General features: G+C 34.7%; 1 protein-coding gene across 3 annotated transcripts in view; it reads left to right on the top strand.

Annotated features, from left to right (window-relative positions):
• The first annotated feature begins 3,091 nt into the window (after nucleotides 1–3,091).
• Nucleotides 3,092–24,580, top strand: part of LOC131153124 (pre-mRNA-splicing factor ATP-dependent RNA helicase DEAH10) — a 35,787-nt gene continuing 14,298 nt past the window's right edge. For 2 of the 3 annotated variants that reach the window (XM_058105199.1, XM_058105197.1), the window contains exons 1-8: nucleotides 3,106–3,320; nucleotides 3,624–3,670; nucleotides 5,964–6,044; nucleotides 10,474–10,690; nucleotides 11,269–11,686; nucleotides 12,122–12,325; nucleotides 13,601–13,761; nucleotides 15,315–15,500. In XM_058105199.1, coding sequence (XP_057961182.1) covers nucleotides 3,220–3,320; nucleotides 3,624–3,670; nucleotides 5,964–6,044; nucleotides 10,474–10,690; nucleotides 11,269–11,686; nucleotides 12,122–12,325; nucleotides 13,601–13,761; nucleotides 15,315–15,500 — 1,415 coding nt within the window. In that variant the 5' untranslated portion in view covers nucleotides 3,106–3,219. Of the gene's footprint in view, nucleotides 3,321–3,623; nucleotides 3,671–5,963; nucleotides 6,045–10,473; nucleotides 10,691–11,268; nucleotides 11,687–12,121; nucleotides 12,326–13,600; nucleotides 13,762–15,314; nucleotides 15,501–24,580 lie in introns of all 3 variants that reach the window. The other variant, XM_058105200.1, reaches the window with a different exon arrangement.

Raw genomic sequence — 24,580 nt, 5'->3', positions numbered from 1 at the left:
TTAGCCAGCCACAATCTAATAATAGCCACAACTTTGGCTTCCAAATGCTTCAAACTTGCATCATCCATGTCGTTCGGCTTCTTTTTGTGAAGTGCCTTCACCATACCTTATTACACCAACACATCTTTCACCCTCCTCTGTCAAACCCCGAAATTTCCTGTTCCATCAAACATACCAACCTTGAACCTTGCAGAAGAAATCCTAACCATTGAGAACTAATAGCTCTGATACCAATTGTTGGAGTTGAACAAGCAATAGAAGCACACACAGCACAAATCAATTTAGAAAATTTGATGCAAAACAATCAATGACGAATATACGCATCAAGCAAGCATAATATCACAATCACGCACAGAGTAATTGAAAAACAATAGATAAAAGACACAAGATTTACGTGATTCGACAATGTGCCTACGTCTATGGGAGCAACGACTGATTTTTCACTATTAGATTGTTCAGGCTTAACATTAATTAGGGTTACATAAACACGTATATATATCAACCCTATATGCACAAAAGGCCCTACAAAAAATCTTGGAGGAAAATTCTCCAAATCCTCCATCTACTAATCTCTAATTCAAATTTTCATATTTGCGCCGAATGAAACTGTCGACGGTTTGAGATAGAGAGTAATTCCCTTGCAGACAGCTCCTATAACCGTCAACGATTTCCTTGCTGATGCCAAACCATTGAGCAAATCGATGACAATTTCCTCCTGCAAGCATCTCCCTTTGTTCTTTGCACCACTATGCTTTCCCAGTACATGCGCTTCACCCAAATATGAGTCATGTCTCCAACACAATGGAAGCCTTGAGAGACCCTTGAATTGCAGTTGAAGCCTTATAGAGGGGCTTACCTCTCTTAAGTAAACTGACTATTGTAAAAGACCTCAATGAGCATCAAAAACCTAATTTGTATTCTATGTTTATGATTTACAAATTTATTATAAAGAATTTTTTTTTACATAAATTCATGAATTTTTTGTGGGTTAAAAAAACAAGTTATTAAAAGGAACCTCAATCCCATGACACCCAAATTTTCATCATGGTCAAAGTCAACAATCACAAGGTAATTAATGCTATACAATGGAAGCAAACCTACAATTGAGCAACGAGGTTGGTAATAAAGGGAAAGCATTTGGTTGATATAGTTAGTTCGGTTAATTAATTAAAAATTTTTTGTTAAAGAAAATTCTCTATCAAACCGAGTTGAATTCTTCCAAAAACCAAATTGCTAAATAGCTAAAATACAATTCAGCTAGATCAATTAATCAACTTTAACTAAATATAATTCACTCCAAATTTAAGTGTGAGAAATGGACTAATAGCACTTGGTTGAATGTTAACTTTTTAATATTATATACATGCATATTAATTTGGTACGCATATTAATTTGGTTAATTGTACAACGAGGTCTAATCTGAATTGAAAATCCACAAAATTCATACAAAAACAACCAAATTAAAAAAATTAATCGAATTGATTTAGTCGAATTTGATTGGTTCAGTCGGTTAGTTCAATTTTAACCGAATAATGCTCGACCCTAGAAATGTTAATGAGTTGGGATATCAACCAATCATATTATTTGATTTTAAATTGAAAATTATAAATTTATGTTAAACTTTTTTTTTTTAAATCACTTAAAACACAATGTGGTTAGATATCTAAAATATGATGTAATTAGATGACCTGACTTAGTAACTGCAAGGCTAAATGTGGACACATGTCAAATTTTTATAATTCATTTCATCTCTAAATAGAGTAATTGAGCTACAAGGACACTATAATGTGGATTGTAAGACTAATTTAGGGCATGTTTGATATTCTTACTATTTTATGTCTTTTATTTTTATTTTTCTAGTGAAGAAACAAGTTATAAAAATGTGTTTCTCTATTTCTATTGTCGATTTTTAATTATTTGTGGAAAAAAAAAATAGAAAACTAAAATTTACGATTTTCAATTGTTTTTGTAATTTGTTGTTAAAAAATTTTGATATCCAAGAATAAATTTTTGGATTAAATAATTAATTGTATACACGTTTTTTTACATAAAAATAAAAATAAAATAATTATATATGAATTATATTATAATTAAAACAAAGGACCAAAGACATTAATTTCACTTGAGGTTTACCTCCATTGAGGTTTCAAGAATTTGAAGGACCTCTCCTGAAGTTTGCCAAAAAGACACAAGTCTCCTTTTATATTTTGCAAAAAGACAAGGTCTTTCGAGGAGATATGTGTTTTTTTTTTGGCAAACATTAGGGGAGGTATGTAACATTTTTAAAACTTTAGGAGATTTTGTTGTCCTTTTGCCAAACCTATGTGGAGGTTAGTGTCTTTTGGCTTGCAATAAAAATATACATAATTTTTTTAAAAAATATGAAAGTCAATTATAAATTTTTTTTTTATTACTCTTCAATTTTCAAAGACAATAAGATTGTTGTTGTAAAATGAAATTTGAAAATTTAATAATTAAATAAAATAATTGTAATAAATTTTACTTATTATAAATTTTAGGGCAAAAGACACTCACCTCACCGAGGTTTAGCAAAAATTAAAGACTTCCCCCTTAGGTTTCAAAAATATTGACTTGCCCAAAGGTTTTAAAAATGCCATTAACCTTGCCCGAGGTTTGTTAGAAAGATGCAAACATCTATTTGTATTTTACAAAAAGATAAGTCTTTTGAGTGGATGTTTGTTTATTTTTTCCAAATCTTAGGAAAAGCCTATGAAATTCTTGAAATCTAAGGGGAGGTTCCTGAAATTTTTAAAATCTCTGGGGAGTTGAGTGTTTTTTTACCAAACTTAGGAGAGATTAGTGTCTTTTGCCTTCAATTTTAATTTATATTATTTTAAACTTCTATTATTTTAATTATATATTTAAAAAAACTTCTTTGATTTAAAGATGAAAATGAATAATTTTAAGCTAAGTTTTTTATTTATTTTATTTATATATATATGAATAGGTTTATTAATTTTAAATTTTAAATTTTGTTTTTATTTCTAATTTTTATTTTATTTTTTATAGTTTTTAATATGATATATTTTTTTGGCCGGACAACGGTTCTTTAGCAATGTTTATCTAATCTAATAATTTCTTGTTTGCAAGTAGGTCTCTTTGGGCGCTAAATGGGCACTTGCTTGCTGCTGCCGTCCCAAGGTTTGACCGCATTCTACGAAAGCAAGTCTAGCCACTTTCAGAAAGCTGAAGCCTGAGATGCCTTCCATGGCCCATGGCGGACTGAGATTCTCCTCGCAAAGCCATAATCTCAACGGCAAGGCCTCCAACGACGACACCAGAGAGAACTCCTTCGCCAGGTAGAGGCCGCCATTGTTCCTCTCCCTCCACTATTGATTTTGATTTTTATACCCTACTCAGGTTTCTGTTGTTTCACTATACGTTTGGTCGCTGAGAAAACTGAATAAGAGAAAAACATATTGAATCATTAAACTCTCCTCAACTAAGCTATGCAGAGGCACATTACCCTTGGTTGTGTTGAGGTTATAGTTTTGTTCAGTTTGGATACAATGGTTCGTTTTCGTTTTTCTTTTTCTTTCTTTTCCCTAATCCTTTTCTCGGGGTTTGAACGGAGCTTTCTGGGATTTTTTTTTGTGATGCAGGAAGCAAAGGATTGCACAACATAGAAAGTCGCTTCCAATCGCTTCAGGTTTTCTTTTCTTTCTGTTTTTCTGCAAATTGAAATGTCATATTAATAAATGTGAAGTAGACTTTCTGGCTTTACATAGCGTTTGCAATCAAATATTTCAAAAATTTCAACTTCCTCCTTTCCGTTACTTTGAAGTACGTTCTTTCACTGAATGAAGAAGAGTGTGGGCATTTGGCGTACGATGATTGCTTGTAGACTAGTTTAAGATATATATAGCACCACTGGGGTTGGCAGCTTAATGGTAAGGGTCTATTCTCATGTGGTTTTGAGGATGGAAGATTATGAATTCGAATTCTAGGTGTGACGGTTTGAGTGAATTTTAGCTCATGATGCTTGATACCAGACTTCCAGCTTGCTACCACTATGCATTTGGTGCCCATCAGGTTATTGCTTAATCCCCCAGAAGGAGCTGTATGTAGCTCCGCAGCAGTCCTTTGCTAAGACCTTAAGTAACTCAATTCTCATAGTCTGCAGGCTTGTCCATCTAGGCCTGGTTCCTTAACGTTTAGGGACTGTTATGGTTATTACTCGGCAGGTTTGCTGAGATAAGACAAGCTACCTTTGTTTAATTGAATGTAAGCATAATTTTTGAAGTCTCTTTCTCTCCCTCTTTCCCTCCAACTATGAAGCATGAACGTGGACATGGGTGTCCAACACTATATGTTTTTGACACTTTGACACATCAAATGATCAAATCTCAAAAACTCAAGGCACAACACGACAAAGATATGGAGATAAAAAAGCATATATATATATATATATATATATGTATGTATGTATGTATGTATATATATTTGCATATGATGTGTTAATAAAACATTTTTTTAATCCAAATGCAATCCTTTTGAAAAGAATAGAATTCAAATGTCATTGAGTTTACATATAATGTTAATAAATATAGTCCTTTTGGGTTTTAGACTCTTCATTGACTGATGCAAGTTTTTATGGTAATGTGATCGATTCAAGTTACAAGTTCGCTTAATTTAGACAATATGTATTTTATATATATAAAAATAAGAAATCTCTTAACATTTGATAATATTGTAATATGGCCCCTAAAATTTTTATTTTTTTCTTGCATTAATACCTATGGTGTCATCTGAACATTTGGTGCATGTTGGGGCTGTGTTAGAGGAGTTTTGATGTCCAATGCGTTTTGGATACCGTAATTTCTCCTTGTTGAAATGTTATTCCTTTAGAGCCCTCCACACACTCACATATAGTTTTTTCTTGTAGACCTATCATATGTTTATTTTTTGTTTTTTTGTTTTTCTTTGTTTGTTATTTTTTGAATTAAGTGCATATCTAGTTTTGGTTGGCATTGACGGTCAAGTAAGAAGTTTATCATCAGTTAATGATGCTTCATAGTCTTCGTAGTCTCTATTTGTGCTAGAGTTTATGGTCAACAAAGTTGTTAGAATCTTATGGTTTCCGATTCGATTCATATGAATCATATCAATTCCACACCAAATTGATTTGAATCTTACTGGTGAATCTGGAACGACTAAATTGTTGCCAAATCTATTGATTCATTTCTTGAATATAATGGATCAATTCATGAATTGAAATAAAGAAAAAGGAGAAAAATTGAACTTAAGATCTTATATTGTCTTCACAAAACCATTCTTCACTCTTGGAGGGGTGTAGTGTTCTTAGTGCTCTGCCATTGAGAAGAAGGGGCAGAACACTCACCAGCTAAGGCAGTATTCATGTTTCGTTGTGTTGGTAAGAGTTAAAGTTGGGTTTTTTAGTACTTTCTTCAATTATTATCATTTTTTAGTTAATTGTTGTTTTTTTAATTTGAGAATGAATATGCATGAAATATATATATATATATTTTGAACTGTCAATAGAGGCCCAAAGTTCAGTTTTTTATTATTTTTTCTTGATTCCTTTCCTTAAATAGCATAAATTTCATTTTTCTATTTATATTTCTTGACTCATTCCTGTACTTATTATTTGTTTGAGGAAAGCATAGACATGAAATATGATTTTTTTATTGTCAAAATTTAAATTTATTTACTTGTTTGAATATCAATATATGCATGTCATTTAGAATTGATTTTGGAAATTTGCATCGAATCTTACTATTTGATTTGATTCTTGATTCTCAATTCCCAAAATTGGAATCATTCATGATTCGAATCTCAATTTGGCAACTATGATTGTCAATTTGATGTCCATTATGTAAGCCCCTTTGCATATATTTCTGCATTTCATTGTGGTTTCTTCCTTGCATATAACTACTGATGATTATATTTCACACTTTTTTTTTCACTATTGAATTCTTTAGTTGAGAAACGACTTGTGGAGGAAGTTTGGAATAATGACACACTTATTATTGTTGGGGAAACTGGAAGTGGAAAAACAACACGTAAGTACAACATATTATTAAATGTGATTGGATTATATTTTGTTCTAAATAAACTTACCTTCCTCATTGTGATGTATTTTGTATTCCTTTATAATATGTGGTACAACTTATTAATGGAGAATTGGATAAGATATTGCCAATCATGATTGAGTGTAGCCTGTGTAAATCTTGTATCATGTTGCTTATTTAATCTTGAAAATCAGTGTTGGCTTCTTTACAGTGTTCTGATTTTGGTTTGCTTTTTAGTTTTTAGGGATGACTCATTGATGTGCTATGTGACTAGATGGTCTTGTTATTTTAAGTTTTTGTTTATTAACTTATTTTTATTTTTTATTTTGATGTTTTTTATGCTCTTCATAAGAACTGCTTATCCTCTATTGTGTTGTAAATGTTCTTCTATTTTAATATAATTTCTTATTTATCCAAAAATTAAGAAACATAAAACAATATCCACCTCCACTTATGGAGGGCGACTCAGATAAAAATTTAATGAATTTGAAGGAGAAAGATATTAAAGATGGTAAGTTGCTGGGGCAGATCAAGTTTGCCAAGGTGAAAATTTTTATCCAGGGCCTGGTATTTCAAGGAGGAAGATTGTCCTGCCACATCAGAATATCTGATAGAGAGAGGGTCAGAAGGAAATTCAGCCAAGGCTGCTGCACATAAGAAATATTCACATTCGCTCATTTACAGTGTTTTCAGTTGACAATGGTGGATACCGGAGGGAAGCAGAAAGTCTTTGGTGATGTGGTCACCGTTTTAGAATGAGCTTCTTCTCAGTTGTTGGCAGTTCAGGCTGGGCTAGAGCTGTGTTAGCACTTTGAACAGAGGAGTCATATCTGGGTATGACTAATGTTCTTAAGAGGAATCGTGCTGGTGATGTTTCACTTTTGGAGGTTCAATCTAGTACATGTAGTGGTTTTTGTGGTATAAAAAATGGTGGGATATTTTGGATGAATCTGAAGAGGTGAGCAACTTTGAATGTATTTTTGAAGGTGATGATGCTTTATCTTTGGAAAATTTACAAACTGAGTATGGTTATGATGAGGATTCATTTTAGAAAGGCTTCTTACGTTACTCAAAGTAAGGCTGCTTATTATAGATCCATTGGTCTGCCCCTTCCCTGGATGCCGCATACGCGGGAGCTTTGTGGACCAGGCTGCCCCCCTTTTTTTTTCTTACGTTACTCAAAGTACTTAGTGTATTTGGAAGTAGCGAAAGTTTTTATGAGGATTGAGGAAGAGACTTAGGGTAATAGGGTTGAGATTGGTGAGGATGTCTTCTAAGGTAGGCAGGGGTTTAAAAACACTTTTAAGGGGTCATTTGGTTCGCAGCATAAAAAATATTCCCATGGCATGAAATTCCTAGGAATCTTGGATGCTTGCCTTATGGGAATAATTTTGTTTGGTTTGTGTTATAAGATTCCACGATTCCATGAATGTACACAAAATTCCCATGTTATTGTTTGGTTCAACATTGGAATCTTGGCAGACATTTAAAGATAATATAATATCCTTGATGTGTGCATAACCAATGCATAAAGAATAGATATATTTCGAACACAAAAAATTACCAAGAATATGTACTTAATTAAATCCATGCCATAAAATTTTGGAGAAACGTAAATTAAAAAAATCAACTCTTAAATCATCCAATTAATTGAAATAATTGAGTTATATTTCTAAATATTGTAATTATATTATATTATTATAATACAATAGTAATATTCTTTTCGTTTTATTAATAATTTATTATTTTCAATATAATAATAGAGTGTAATAATACTGTATTATAGGGGCATTGTTGTCCAACCTGTCAAAATAACAAGGGCAATTTGGTCCAAAAAGTAGGGTTCCCATGGGAATCCCATGAAACTTACCCTTGGGGGCAAAATGGGAATCGGATGCCCATATTTTGTGGGAATCTTTTAGGAATGTTAAGATGTTTGCCATGTAGAATTTCCATGCCCAAACAAACGTGGGAATTAGATGTCATGGGCATCACATCCCGAGGAATGTTGAAAACATCCCTAGGAATGTTGAAAGATGGCAAGTAGCAGAGGAGATGGTTTTCTTCCTATTCTCTGTGTTCTATAGAAGATGACATCTCCTTTGCTCAGAAACAATTAGAGTCGGGGAATGACATTAGTAATGTGGACTTGTAGAATTTGTTGGATGAAATGGGTCTAGAATTGGTTTGATCCAGTGATTAAAATGTTAGAACTTCTACCATGACGAGGACAAGTGTGAAAAAAGAGGAAACAGGAGTTGAACAACTTAGAAGCGGGTTTGCAGAATTAGAAAATTTTGGGTGTTCAATTAATCATAAGCGAAAGGGTTTAAAAGGGACTTTCTTATTCATATTTGTTAGGTTTTTCTTTCATGTTCTTTTTTGTTTTTTGTTTTTTGTTTTTTTTTTGGAGAATTGTTGGCCCTATTTTTGGTTTTTGGGGGCTTCTATATTTTTTTTTTTTGGGTGGGGGGGGGGGGTGTTCAACCGTTCAAGTAGAGGTGAGGTGCAGGGGCTCATATCGCCTTGGTCAAAGTCAGTGCAAGGACCAAGACATTTCTCTCAATGGCTCAAGTGGTGGGAAGGTGTCTTTTCTGAACAAAAGAGGAGCTAATATTAGGCAAGGGTCTCAGGCTGTGCATGGGGAAAAGGAGCTAAGGGTGCTGATGGGAATGGTGGGTTGTCGAGGCTTGATAAATTTTCTCTTAATGGGATGTCTAGAGAGATTTCTAGAGTTGATGTTAATTGTGTAAGGACTCAGGTGGAGCATGAATATCAGCCTGTTGGAGATTGGGGTAAGTGGCGAATTAGGGTTCAGGGTGGTGCGTAGATTTGGGGATAACAAGGATGACAAGGGATTTAATATGGTTTAGGACAAGGTGTACCCAGAGTCTTCATGAGTAGGTGAGCAAAGTCTTAAAAAGAGACTCTGCAGGGAATTTTTTCTAGGCCAGACTTAGAGAAGGATAATGGAGGATATCGTATTGAGAAGGGAAAAGAAATGGGGTGATCATTCAGACAATGCAGTGTGATAACGATTGTGTCTGCGACAGTGGTTTATTGTTGGATGAGTTCCTTGAACATTTTGGTAATGTTTCTGACTCTTCTAGAAGAACTTGGGGATATTTCTCATGTGCCTCCTTCTCTGCTTGGAGGGTTTGAGAATGTATCTATTTTCGAGAAGGGGCTTTAGGTAAAGGCTTGGCAGTAAGTAGTCACTGTAGGACCAGAATTTCGCCCACTCCTGCGGAGGAGGTTAGTGAGAAGGACATCGAAGCTAAAAAATTGTTGGGTTATATGAGATTGTAGCTGGCTGATCCTGGAGGGAATGAAGTTCGTTTAGGCAGTGCAAAAAGTAGAGCAAATAAAGGACAGCATGAACCAGCAGATCTGCATAGTTCTGTCAACTAAGATGGGAAGGATTTGAGGAGGGGTTATCTTAATTAGAGCTTGTTATGTTTTGTTTTGTTTTCTTTCTTTTTCTTTTCTGTTTCCACCCCTTCCCCCTCCTTTTTTCTTTTTGCTTTGAGGACCTCTTATCCTCTCTTAGGTTGTATTTTCTATTCTCTTTCTTAATTTTTGCCATAAAGAAAAAAGAAAGAAGATAACTGGTCCTATCTTAGCTTGTAATATCTTCTTTCTAAATATATTTTTTTTGTTCTAAAGTAAAGGTACTTTTTAAGCCAGTCAACTCTCTCTGCCTATAGCTCTATTTTTGCAGTTGTCTTTGCTAGGCTATCGATTTTAATAAAACAGAGAGATGGCAAGTCATCATAAATTATCAAACACTTCCTCAATAGGCGTCCTTACTGTCCTGGGGGGTGGCGCTGGCCTCTCTTTTTTGGAGGACATCTTGTTCATGTTTTTTTGTATTCTTTCTTTTCATCCTGATAAATTTTCTTTTGCTATAAAAAAGAATCTATGTGTCTGTTATGAATTTGGTTTGGAAATACTTCTGGCGTCTTTTCATCTAAATCATTCTATCTTCATTTGTTGAAGCCTTCAACTTCGTGTCCTTTTCCTTTGAATAAAGTTAATTGGAAGGCTAGGTTTCCTTTTTTAATATTAAGGCATTTACTTGAACTTTGACTCTTTAAATACGAATGACTTATAATAGGTAAGGAGACTGTATAGGGCTATTAGTCGATATAGAAGATGTCAGTGACTTCATGTTGGTGCAGTTTTGGAAGAAGTAAAAAAGGCAAAATTTGGTGGAATTGTGTGTTTGCTATTTTGGATTTTGTGGCTTGTGAGAAATGTGAGGATTTTTAGTGACATGATAAGAACTTCCAATTTTTCATGGGATGGAATCATACATTCTCCTCTCCCCCCCCCCCCACAAAAAGAAAAGAAAAGAAAAGTATAGAAAAAGTTCTCATCTCATATGAACTCCTTTTTTTTTTTCTTTTTTCTGTGGCAGAATTACCCCAGTTTCTATTTAATGCGGGATTTTGTCGTGATGGGAAAATTGTTGGCATCACTCAACCTAGACGTGTCGCTGCTGTCACTGTTGCAAAACGGGTAGCAGAAGAATGTGGTGTTGATTTGGGCCAAAAGGTTGGGTATTCTATTAGATTTGAGGATGTGACTTGCAGTTCAACACGGATAAAATACATGACAGACGGATTGCTACTGAGGTAAAATGTATACTAACTTTGTTTATACTTTTTCGTGAAAAGCTTCATTTTAAGGTTTATATGCACTCAGTGATAGCCCATCTTGGAACAAAGACAAATCTGTTGCTTGTTGATGAATCTAGAGATGTAAAATGATTGAAGGTATTCATGTTGATGGAGATTCTAGGATCATTGATTATGTAAACCAAAGCATATGAATTTTTTTATGTACGTCTTCATTTGATTATCCATATACAGTTTTATGTGGTTGAAATTATGGGTTTAGTTGTTGAACAAATTAGTGTCACACAAATACAACAATACAAGCGAGGGCCTGTGGTATGTTAGAGTAGTAAAAAATGGGTGGGGACTCACAAAGCAGTGAGATAAGGGTAATGATGGATTTGAGCTGTAAATATAGCATATTTCATTTTTTTTTTTTAAACTTAGCTTTATCAAGGAGCTTTCATTGAATTCAAACTTATTTATGATCTTCTTGTCCTTAGAATTTTTTTTTTTTCTTTTCTCTAGCTCTTAATAATATTTCTTCTCCCATCAAAAAGGGGGAAAAACTAACTTAAGGCCTGATATATTTACAGGGAAGCATTGTTAGATCCATATCTCTCAAGGTACTCTGTTATCATTGTTGATGAAGCTCATGAGAGAACTGTCCACACTGATGTGTTATTGGGCTTGCTGAAAAATGTACAACGTTCAAGATCACAATCCCTCAATGAATGCCCTAATATTGAAAATAAGAAGGCAAGTAAGGGCCCGTTGTTGGAGAAGAAGTACGGTGCTCAATGTCTCGGTATTCTCAAGCAGTGTAAGGGCAGGGAATTTCCTCCCTTGAAGTTGATTATAATGTCTGCCAGCTTGGATGCCCGTGTTTTCTCTGAATACTTTGATGGTGCAAGGGCCGTTCATGTTCAAGGGAGACAATTTCCTGTGGATATATTTTATACTGTTCATCCTGAGCAAGATTATATAGAGGCAGCCTTAATTACTATATTTCAGGTTGTAAATAATGCCCGATTGTGCCTCCAAGCTAGTCTTTTCTTTATTGGCCCCACATCTCTTGCTAAGTTTTACAATCCTGGAAATGGCTTAATTGATCAAGTCTCATTTTCGTTAGGCAATTAGTTGCTTGATTTGGCCAAATAATATTTCGTATGCAGATGCCTATGTGCATACATGAATGTCTTATTTAAAAGCTGATATCAAGTATTTTTCTTGATAACTTATACAATTTGCAGTATGTTTCTTGGTTTCCATACTTGGATAGGTTTAGAAGGAATTTTGAAAGCCTTCCTTCTTAGTTTGATCTGAACTGAGTAGCCTCTGTTATCTGTTAAGTACATTAGATATTTTGCATGCCTCATCTTCTTGGCAGTTTGCACTTCTGAAATGTTTGCTATGGCTTTTCATTTGTTTATTTCTTGGAAGTTTTAGATTCATCTGGAGGAGGGCCCTGGTGATGTACTTGTATTCTTGACTGGGCAAGAAGAGATTGAGTCAGTTGAGAGACTTGTGCATCAACAACAAAAGAGGTTGCCTGAAAGCCGTCAAAAGCTCTTAACCGTTCCCATATTTTCATCTCTTCCTTCAGAGCAGCAAATGCAAGCTTTTAAGTCAGCTCCAGCTGGGTTCCGTAAGGTAGTTTTATGTTTCATTCATGATTTTAATATTTGTATTGTATTATATTTTGAATAAAGTGCATCAACTAGATACGCATACGTGATTTTTTGTGTATGGTTCATGATTTTAATATTTGTACTATATTATATTTTGAATAAAGTGCATCAACTAGATACGTCATACGTGATTTTTTGTGTATGGTTGCTTAATCTATTTGAAATGGATGTAATTGGTTTGCTAATTAAGAAGAATATACAGCGAATGTATCTCCTAGCTTGTCTAGAACTTCTGATAAATTATATATTGTAGTGTTTGTCCAACCACCGAGGTGGTGGTAGTGAATGGTTATCCTTGAATTAGCATTGTCTAAGTGTAATTTTGTGACTAGATTCTGTGATTAAGAAGGACGGATTATACTTTCAACCCCTTTGTTTTGGGTCACTTTCATTTTAAACCCTGACCTTTCAATCTTGAACTCCTTTAAATCAAACCTTAAAAGTTAATGTGAGCATCATGCAGCCTTTTACAAATTAACCAGAGAACTGCTTGGAAAGCCATTATTGAAGTGTCAAATTGGATGGTTGCTGACTATCAAGTAAATCCTAATTTTTTCCAATTAGGTTTTTATCACTGTAATTTGTTATGGTGCTTGCAAGTGCCTTTTCTATGCATAAGTGCCACAAGTATCACCTATTGGATTGATTTGAAACAATTTGCTAACCCTGGGGTTTTGTATGTTTGAATTAAAAGGTCAGAATTCAATGTGAAACTGACTTGAAAGTGTGTTTTGCCCTAAAAAAATACTGTGGGAGGGTACTTGGCCGTTGTTTATCCTCATGCTGTACTCTTTGATTTGGGCTTTGTTTAGACACCCAACTATCCAAGTGCCTGGCAGTGCAGGCAAATGCTAGCATCATATGAGAAGCCAAGATGTGGCTCTTTAACATACTACTGAGCATCAAATGTATAATGATGGTTGGTAGGACAGCCTACACTATTTCATCTTTGAACTTTCAGGATGCTTTTAGTTTCTTTTTATGCCTAGCCTAAGTAGTTGATGTGGTGGAAGGATTTGGAATATTTTATTATGTATCCCTTATAATATCACTCTCTTTCTCTCTATGATTGTTCAATTATTTTTTTTTGTGATGTATGGGTTGAATAAAACTTATGATGATATAGGAATATATGTTAGGAAAAGTTTCTAGCTGTATCTGCTTTGTGGCTATTCTCATTTTGTTGTCTTCATGCCCCAAAAAAGTTTTAACTGATTTTTTTTTATGTTCTGTTTAGGTAATACTAGCAACAAATATTGCTGAGACTTCAGTGACAATACCTGGAATTAAGTATGTCATAGATCCTGGATTGGTAAAGGCGCGGACTTACGATCCACGCACAGGAGTGGAATCTTTGATTATTGTTAAAACCTCAAAAGCACAGGCTCTTCAAAGGAGGTAAGCATGCTAGATTTTGCATGGAGGAATATTTAATATCAAAACTAACATCTATGAATCTCAGCCAGTTGCATGGAGTGCGCAGGAGGGATTTCAACAAGTTATCAAGTGCCAGGAGCCTCACATTAAAATCATAATTCTTGTATACTTGCTTCAGTAAGGAATAGATTGCATGCTCAATTGAGCTACGGATCAATCTTTAGAAGTAACGGTGGTCATTTTTGCCAAAAACTTGTGTTTGTTGATGCTTGCTTGCACATACACTAATTATGGACAGTGCATTGGAATATTTTTTTTGTTTCAGTTAAAATATTGCAGATTTTAATATAGAAAAACAGTCAACTTCTTGTTGAATCAAAATATTTCACTTGATGTCTGAATGGGAAAAAAAAAAAAAATCAAAAAAAAAAAATATATATATATATTGGGTTTAAGGATTAAAAACATAATTTTGGCTATTTATGGTACCTATTAAGAGAGAAAAATGCTAAGGTCTAGGGGAAAGCACACATCCTTGCAAATACGATGCCCAAAAATCACCTCCTGATTCTAAAGTAGAAGTGGACATTGATTATGCGTACCATATTGCTTCTTTTCAGATGAATAAAAAAATGAAATGGGGATCTTTAAGGCTCAGATGATGAGGCTTAGGAGAGAAGACTTCATTTGTATCTTACACAAATTAGAAGAAGAAAATACTTCTTCGCCATGTGTTTGGGATGCCTAGAGTTGCAGTAAGAGGAAGATAAAAGATGCCCATCATTGACTATTTACTGTATTTAAATGTATTCAAAGAAATCAACACACGAAACACATTTAATTAGTAAAAGAGCAACTCTTCAATGGAAAAAATATTTATGCATGCATATCCTATATTTAATTAATATATTTGTACTCATCTCTGTGTTCAAAAATAAATTGGAAGAAGAAAAGATTTCTTCATCATCTATACGAGAAGCCTATAATTGCAACAACAGAACGAAGAAGGGTTGATTGTTTATTGTCTGCTATGAAGAGTTGATATTTCCCATAATTTGTCGAGGATTGGAATGTAAAGCATTGTGAATATATTTGCAAAGATGTAAAACTAGTAGCTTTACATTTTTCACATTTTAGAAGAATTGAGAAGTTTTCCACATATGACAGTAATAATTTGTTAACATGGTAACATATTGAAAACTTTATGGATATGGAACATGGCAGTGGAACACCTTCTTAGCAAAAGGACTTGTGACTTGCGAGGCTTCCACTTTTTATGTGTTTTGTACTACCATCTTTGTCCTATATCTCTTTTGTTCATAGGCTCCATTCATTCTAGTTTTAAGCCAAAGAAAATGGTGGACTTGCAGTTGCCATTAATCAATTAAAAGTAATTGTTTATTTAATTTCAACATTTAATTTTCTTCAGAAGCTTCCTTTATCAAAACTTTTGTTTCACACTGTTAATTACTCATTGTTTTGACTACAGTTGTGATGAATGTTACCTCAGCAATCTTGGAAATGATCTTTATGGAATAATTTCTTGAATAGCTATTGAAGTTCGCTTATTACAGTGGGCGTGCAGGGCGTGAAGGACCTGGGAAGTGCTTTCGTCTTTATCCAGAAAGTGAATTTGGGAAGCTTAAGGATTCTACAGTACCGGAGATCAAGCGGTGCAACCTCTCAAATGTCATTTTACAGCTCAAGGCTTTAGGTGTTGATGATATTATTGGGTTTGACTTCATGGAGAAACCAGAAAGGTAAAAGGCTTAAAGGCGATGGTTTAGCATTTTACTCGACTCCTGCCAGTGTATTGCTGTGCATGGCATGCTTGTTGATGTGCATGTGTGTTATGCATTTCAGCTTTCAATAATCCTTAATGCAAAACATTTTTTGATTAACTATACGTGTCTTGTTTTTATTTTCATCATTATTTTTTGGTTCTCCATATGCTATCATGCCTTGTTTCACGCCTCAATTAGCTTTCAGTCAGCTGTCTCCATATCCTTGTACTATTTTGGCGCCTTCAATTTGAACCAAACAGAGGCTTCTGCGTAATTTAATTCTTTAGTGTGGGATTAACTTAAAAGTAACGCTCCCAGGAAGAAAAAAAAGAGAAGAAGTTTAACAGAAAAAAAAAGAAGTTTAACAGAGTTTAACAGTGAACTGCTTATGCCTCATACATTTATTTAAAGTTTTTTAAGTAAAAAATTATTTGGATATGATCTTTCCAGGTCAACCTCTATCTCAAACTCATCCTCCATTTGCAATGCTTGTGGTTTAAGAAGAAGAAGAAGAATTACTCAATACTGTTGGTTGAGTTGGTTGGTCGGTGGTTGAGGTATATGATTTTGAAGTCTTGACTATATCAATCTCAATTGGTGCACAGATGCCATGTTGGATATGACCTTTCCATAACTTATCCTTCGGAAGTATTATTTTCTAATTCTACTATTTCTTATATGACGATATATCCCTCTCCATATCTTCATTTTAGTTGCATCATGAATTATATATTTTGGCCCGAATTTTAGTACCTCTTCCTTTTCATCTATGTCATTCTTAATTTAGGGGAAATATATCCTCTTAGTGTGTAGATGATCCAATTGAATGCGAGAATGGTAATCTTTTGTTGTCACCTAGAGCATATTTACAAATTTTTTGAATTTATATTGAAATCTAATTAGATGGACTACTTGGTAGACTCTCGCTCATGCTCTCTTTCTCTCCTGCGAGAGCTTTCCTCTCTTTATGGATCTGATTGAAGGAAGGTATGGAGAGAAATCTCCTCAAGTCAGTGCAGATTGAAAGCAAGACTTTTGATATGCGTTTGGAATAGATTGGGGAAGGGGGTTTTGTTTATTTGGAGGAATGATACCAAGTCAGGAATTGGTGGATCAGGATCACCCTTTTGGCTGCAAGATGGTTGTGTGATTGGTCTTCCTTAATTTACAGGTTGGAGTGTTTCTCTCGTCACAAAACATTTGGTGGATTGCTTTTTTGGGTGGTGAATAGATCCAATGTCAAAGGTAAATAATTCTTGGAGGTGGGAGTGCAGTTGAACAATACAAACAACAACAACAAAAACAAACAAACTTTAAGTTCCACTAGGCGGGGTTGGCTACATGAATCCTTTTCCACCAATTTATGCGATCATGGGCAATTTATTTTGACAAATTCAGGGCTATTAAATCCTTATTCACTATCTCATTCTAAGTTATTTTAGATTTACTTTTGCCCCTACAATTGCTCCTACAGTCGTTAACTCACTTTTTCTCATTGGCGCACTATTTGGCCTACTTTGTAGGTACTCGAACCATTTGAGTCGCTCCTCATCTCTTCTACAAGAGCTACACCAAAGTTAGCAAACATTTTCATTCCTTAATTTATCTTTTAACATTATACCGCTAATCTATCTTAGCATTCTCATCTTGACAACTTTTACTTTTTGTATATGTTGTTTCTTAGTTCCTCAATATTCTAGTCCATGTAGCATGACTGGTCTTACAGTCGTCCTATCGAAATTCCTTTTAATTTTAAGGGTATTTTACGATCACACAACATGCTCAAAGCACTTCTCCATTTTACTCAACATGCTTTAACTCTATACATTACATCATCTTCAATTTCTCCTTCAGTTTGCATTACAGATCCAAGGTATCGAAATCTACTAGTGCTATTGATTTCTTCACCATCAAGTTTAACATTTTCTCCAATATTCCTCCTATTAATTGAAATTACATTTCATATATTCTGGCGTATTTCTACTTATCCTAAAGTCTTCATATTCTAAAGCTTCTCTCCATAATTTTATATTAGATTCTACTCCATCCTTAGCTTCATTAAACAAGATAATATCATCTGCAAACAACATAGACCAAGGAACTCTTTTTGGATACTCCTAGTAAGTTCAACCATCACTGGAGCAAAAAGACAAGGGCTCAAAGAAGATCCTTGATGTGCACCTATTGTGAATTTGTGATTAGAAATTCCCTAGTCTTTTCACATGTAGTCTTAACGCTAGTCATTATTCCATCATACATATTCGTAATGACATCAATATACTTACTACGTACACCTTTTTTTTTTTTTTTTTTTCTAGAACCCACTATAGGCATTAAAAATATTAATGCCTAACAAAAATTTAACTAGTCATTAAAAGAATAAATTTGACTAATTCTTTTAAAGAGCTCAATTAATAAAAATGTCTATTGGGCCTTATTGAACAAGATGAGCTTTTGACTCAATGTCAAAGCATGACATAGACTCATTAAATAAGGCTAGACAACCCATGAGCCTATGTCTTACATAGGGACACGTGTCAACATATTAAGAGTCCTAGGTTTTCACTTAATCCTAGTGGCTCCTCTAAATAGTCTTCTTTGCTTCTAAAAAAAACAAGGGCTCTGAACAATGAGTCACGCACCAACTGGTGGAGAAAATCCAAGCCTCCATTATTTGACAAAATCTCTCAAAATTAGAGCACTTATATGATGAAGATCAATGTGTGATCAAAGAATACAAGTCAACGATCATTCTTCCATTATCTACTCTTCATTCAAACACTCGTTCTTTGGGCTTTAGATCACGTATATGAAGATCAAACAAACATCCATCTTCCACCAATTGTCACCACTGCTATGTTTAGGAACACGTTTCTAGAGCCCTTAAATCGACAAGCCTCTTTAGTGAGATTGAAGATCAAGGTATATACATCTTCTGTAGATTGTCAAATTGATCATCTGGAAGATTCACCCCCTCTTTGTTTGGGATCATGCTCTTCGAGCACTCGAGTTGAAATATCTTGTCAAATAGATAAAAAATCAAACAAATTCATTTTTTGCAAATCATCAAATTGATCATTCGGAATATCAATCATCACCTCATTTGGGAACAAATTCCTCAAGCCCTTGAATAAGTTGGTCTTATTAAATAGATAAAAAATTAAACAAATCCATCTTCCGTATATTGCCAAATTGATTGTTTGGAAGTTCCTCCATCGCTTTGTTTAGAAACACACTCATCGAGCTCTTAAATTAGTAGATTCACTTTCAAGGAGATCGAAGAGAGGATATTTACTTTGTTGGTTGTAAAAAATACACAGAAATTGTAACCATTCTTTATTCAAATAAAATTAAATATTTGTTCCAATTTTCTTGTCTTTATTTTCAAGGCATGAATTTTGTTATTACTCCCCACCATATAACTTATGTATCATATCATATGCTTTCTCTAAGTCAATAAATTCCATATGCAAGTCCCTCTTATTTTCCCTAAACTTTTTCATTAATTTTCTTAGAAGATATATAGCCTTTGTAATAGATCTCCTAGGCATAGAACCAAATTGATTTTCTGAGACCTTTGTTTTCAATCTTAATCTTTGTTCAACTACCCTTTCTCACAATTCTATTGCATGGATCATAAGTTTAATTCCACGATAGTTGTTAAAATTTCGAATATCTCCTTTATTTTTGTATAAAAGTGCTTTTTCTCCATTCATCTGACATTTTTTTAGTTTTTATAATTATGTTAAATAAATTGGTTAACTATATAATTCCATCATCACCTAGGCATTTCCAAACTTCAATTGGGATGTTATCTGATCCTATAGCTTTTCCATTTTCCATTTTCTTAATGAAAACTTAACTTTATTAACTATAATTTTGCAAATAAATTTCATATTTTAAGCCTTTTCCTTATTTGTTAATTCTAAGTTTAAGTCTTTTACTTGGTTTTCATTAAATAGCTTACTAAGGTAACTTTGCCATTTTTCTTTTATGTCTTCTTCCTTAACCAAGACAATATCATCCTCACTTTTTCATACATTTTACATTGCCGATGTCCTTACTCTTTCTTTCTCTAGCTCTAGCAAGTTTAAATAGGTTTCAGGCTTTGTTAATTCTAAGATTAAGCTTTCTACTTGGTTTTCATTAAATAGCTTACTAAAGTAACTTTGCTTTCTTTCTTTTATGTCTTCTTCCTTAACCAAGCCAATATCATCCTTACTTTTTATACATTTTACATTTCGTAAGTCCTTTTTCTTTCTTTCTCTAGCTTTAGCAAGTTTAAATATCTCTTTCGCCATCTTTTTATCTAACCTTGCATATAAATTATTAAATGGTGTTTAGCTTCACTAATGACCTTTTTTTTGCATTCTTGCCTCTTTATACTTTTTAAAGTTTTTTATTTTTCTACATTTCTGCCATGTTTTATACCAAATTCCTTTTGTTCTTATAGCTTTTTGGACATCTTGATTCCACCACCAATGTTCTTTGCCATTCGAGAATCTTCATTTTGATTCACCTAAAATCTCTTTTGCTATTTTTTAATAAAGCTAGCTATCCTACTCCAAGGAGTGTTTGTGTCTACACCATCCTCTATTGTCCAAACACCGTCTTTGATAATTTTATCTTTAAGTTTTATTATATTTTCTCCCTTTAGGTTCTACCACCTAGTTCTCTTGCACTGATTCATATTATCATTTCTCTTTTATTTTTTTAATACATATGTCTTACACTAAAACTCTATGTTGTGTAGTTAAACTTTCACTTGGGATAACTTTACAATCCTTACATGATAAACGATTTACCCTTCAAGTTCAGGAAAAAATTATTTGACTTTTATTTTGTCCACTTTTGAAGGTTACTAAGTGTTCTCTCTTCTTAAAGCAAATATTCATTGTAATAAAATCATATGACAGGGAAAAGTCTAAGATCATATTCCCAGACTCATTTTTATCTCCATATCTATATCCTCCATGTATCTTCTCACAACCTTTAAGTATCCCTTCCAATGTGTTCATTCTGATATGCTACTATGAATATTTTCTTAGGCTCTAATATCCCTTATATAATACTATCCATATCTTCCCAAAATTGTCTTTTAAAGTTTCTGCTAAACCTTGTTGAGGAGCATAAGCACAAATAACATTTAATCTCTTGGCCTAAGACCATCTTGATTTTTATAATTCTATCCCCTACTCTTTTGACGTCTACAACACTATCTTTTAAGTCTTTGTCTATAATAATTCCTAACCATTCTTCTGTTTTTCTTTTCTAGTGTGCTAAAGTTTGAATCCTAAATTTTCAATTTCTCTAGATTTCTCCCCTACCCACTTAGTTTATTGAAGGCAGATTAGATTAATTTTTCTTCTAATCATTGTGTCCATTATCTATATGCGTTTACCTCCAATTGTCCTTATATTCCAAGTTGCTACTCTAATCCCAGTCTCCTAAACTAACTTCTTTACTCGCTCACGTCCATAATGATGTCGTAACCTTCGCATATTTGACACTGTACTTGGGACCAACATGGAGCGTCACTTCGGGGCAATGACCTAGCCTACCCTCGCCCACTTTTCGCTACACCCAGATGGTATACTTGCAACGCATCACTCGTAGGAGATGCCCTAGCGAATAATCAATAAGGATTCATATCATAGTGATTTGACAAGTTTTAATCTTGTTAGCTACCTAGAACAACTCTCCTCCTTTACTTGGGCTTCGGACGGACAGAGAAATTCTATATTCATTCTAGGGAGATTGAAAAGGGAAAATTGGCATAGCTTCATTGAAGCCTTGGAGTCAATGGGAGGTAAGCAAAAGATCCCTATTCCCAAGGGAGAGGTTGTGCATGAGTCTGCACAACCAAAGTAATTGGAGTTGGAAAGAATCTTTGGTGGGGAAATTGTTGCCATAGGTCTAGCAGGGTGGGTGGCATTGCAGCAGCTGTGGAGGTATGGTGTGGTCTCTAGTGAGTGTGGTGGCGGCAAATGATCCAGTGGACATCACTTCAGCTAGGGCTTGCAATGTGGAGAGGGCTAAAGGTCGAGAGCCCAAGAATAAAGATGTGGACTTATAGTTGGGTGAGCTAGGGATTATACACATTACTTTGAAGTTGGGTCAGCTATTGGGTGCTAGTGGGTTTGACCCAACTCCAACTAACTTTTTTTCTTTGGAGCAGGCCCAAGACATATCTCAGGCTTTGCAAGGTCCTTCAGGTAGATATCAGGCCCAAAGCCCATTGGAAAATTCCATTGAGCAGCTCATGGTTTTAGGTAAATCTCCATACAACCAGGCCTGAAGCTTCGGAGAAGCTCCTGCAGAGATGAGTGTCAACGTAGAGGGGCACAAAAGACTTGATCTTGGGCAAAGAGAGGAGGTGGAGGAAAAACAACCTCATGGTGTCTCTTCTACGATGGGGGTAGGCTGTGCTAATGAGCAACACAAGATGGATTTGGTGGGGGAAGGGATTTATTGAATATAGATGAGTTTAAAGGTGTTCCTATGGGGGATGGGTGTCGGGAGATTCTTATGGAGGATAATGGTTTGACTGTTTGAAATGGGAATCAAGATAATGCAAGCTTCAGTAACGAGAAGCAAGGATGGATGGGGTAAAGGAGCCTTAGGTTGCCAAAAAGGCAGCAAATGAAAGGTTTATACTCATGGGAGGCAGAAGAGCAAGGGACAAAGGTATGACTCAATTCGGAAGAGTCTCAGGGCAGATGAGAGGCCTGTAAGGTCCTCAAAAAACACAGTGATGGTAATTTTTACATTGAGGATTTGAATGGATTGAAAACAGATTTAAATAAAAAGGTTAGTGGGGAAAATTTTGTTGGAGAAGAAGAAGTGGAATGATGTATTAGATGAGGAGAGTGGTATGGTTAGTGATTTTGATTGTGATGAAAGGTTCGTTTATAGATGAGATTTGTGAACAGCTTGGTTATGGATCAGATGATTCTGATTTTATGAGGGCTCATTTCTTGCAATCTTCATCTACAATGGATGATCTAGAAGAAGTTCTTGGTTTGAGGAATGATGATATAGAAGAGGTAGTAGACATGATTTAGCAGAATGAGACCAGTACCAATGGATAAAAAAGGCATGTGATTAGCTGACTCAGAAGGAAAGCAAATCTGCTTGGATAGAGGCGTAATTATGGCTAGGAAGGGGCAATGGAGTTGGCTAATTTGCAGTGTTCCATCAATTACAGTGGGAAAGGTCTGAAAAGAGATGTTCTTAGGTAGTGTTTTGTTTAGGCTTAGTAGGATCTTGGGTGGAGGGTAATAGCAGTCTGTATTGTGGGCAGTTATGGTTTAGGGTGGTCTTTAATTTTTGTTTTTATTTTCTTTGAGAATTCCCTATCCTTTCTTGCTTTTATCATAAAAAAAAAAAAAAAAAAAAAGTTCCTCTCCCGTTGGATCTTTAACGTAAATAGTTGAATTTTGGTCAAGTTGGATCATGTTTGATGTTCTGAATTTTGGACCATTTGTTTCAGTCTCAACTGTTACCAATTTGACCAAGTTTTTCTGAAGTTGGAGAGTTTAAAAGCCATTTTAAGAATCTTAGGATAATGTAATTAATACATGAACATGTACTACCATTATGTGTGCTTTTTTGTTGGAAAATTGCCATGCAACCATGTGTTTTTGTTTGGTTGTCTCATGTGGTCATTTAAACAGTAGGCCATTTTGGCAATTCACTGTCTGCTTTCCTGTTAGATGCTATTAAATAAATAAAACTAATATAACCTTCAGATATCTAAATATAGATACTGAGATGTCCCTTGGCAATGACTGCTCATGTGATTTGGAATAGAGTAATAAAGTAATAGTAATATGTTTTATGCAAAACATGAGTAGCTCCATCTATACATCTAGGAGCTATATGAATACATTAAGTTGCATCTTACGAAGAGATGCATTTTATGGCATGACTATCTTGTTCTAAAGGCATGTCTTGTTGTGTCTCAAACATGTTTTGTCTATTTTAAGATGCAAAATGTCACGCTATCTTTATTTATTTGAGTGGTAAATAGGATCTCTTTTCTTTGATAAGGTTTCATTTGTTTCACCATAAAAATCTTTTATTGTGCAAAACCATTTAAAAGATGAACACTCTGTGAAAATCAGGCATTATTCCTGCTTTCCTAGTGTTTTATAGATACTTGAAAATAGCTGTACAACATTTCTCATGATGCTCAAATGCTTGTAAAATCTAAGAGACAGGTGAGGCCAAAGGAATACAGAGTAAAAGGTTCGAATCAACAATAAGTGACCTTTGGGACAATCATTGGAAATCCAAGCCTTCCTAATGTCTCTCTTTCGACAATATGGCCATGGATGCTCTTTCTTCGTTCCTTAACGTAAACCCCCACCAGCAAACCTTTCACTTTTGCTTTTCCTCGTTGTTCTCTTGTTATTCTCAGTTTAAACCATTGGTTTCTTCTTACCAAAATCCATAGGTGTTTTTTATTTTCCCACCGCCTCTCTGTTTAACCCACTATAAAGAGCCTTGTCTCTTTCTTTTGAATTCCAAAATCAGTGTGCTTTCGTTTCTTTCTCTTGTAATCAAAGTTTTTTCCGTCATGGGAGAATCTACTTTGATCATTGGCAGAATGGCCTTTGCTATTGTGGGATGCAGACTCTCCTAAGATTACTGATAAGAGCGCCAAACAAGTGTTCTGGCTGCATTTATCTTTAGAGGAGAGAAATTGGATTGTCAAAGAACTGAAATCCTTCCTCTTCTGAAAGACTATTAATTCCCAGGTCAAGACTTTCAGAGCACCCAATAATTTTCTTATGTTCAGATTGAGGGCCAACAATTTTGGGAGGTTTTTGTTTATCTCTGGAGAAAATTCCATACAGTGGCGTTTTTCAAGCTATTTGCATTCCAGAAGGGAAGGCGGTGGGAGGTGGGTATAATTTCTTCAGAAAAATTGAGGGTGCCTCATCAAGGGGGAATTTGAAACCAACTCAGGCAGTTGAAGAGAGGAAGGGAGGAGTGTTGCATCACCAGTGTCTGGGTAATGGCTCCATGAAGGTTTGGCAGTGCTCGAAACC

Source organism: Malania oleifera, chromosome 4 (genome assembly GCF_029873635.1).
Source record: "Malania oleifera isolate guangnan ecotype guangnan chromosome 4, ASM2987363v1, whole genome shotgun sequence".
Classification (NCBI taxonomy): Eukaryota; Viridiplantae; Streptophyta; class Magnoliopsida; order Santalales; family Ximeniaceae; genus Malania; species Malania oleifera.
The sequence above is the reverse complement of the archived record's forward strand: the minus strand, read 5'-3'. Positions and strand labels throughout refer to the sequence as shown.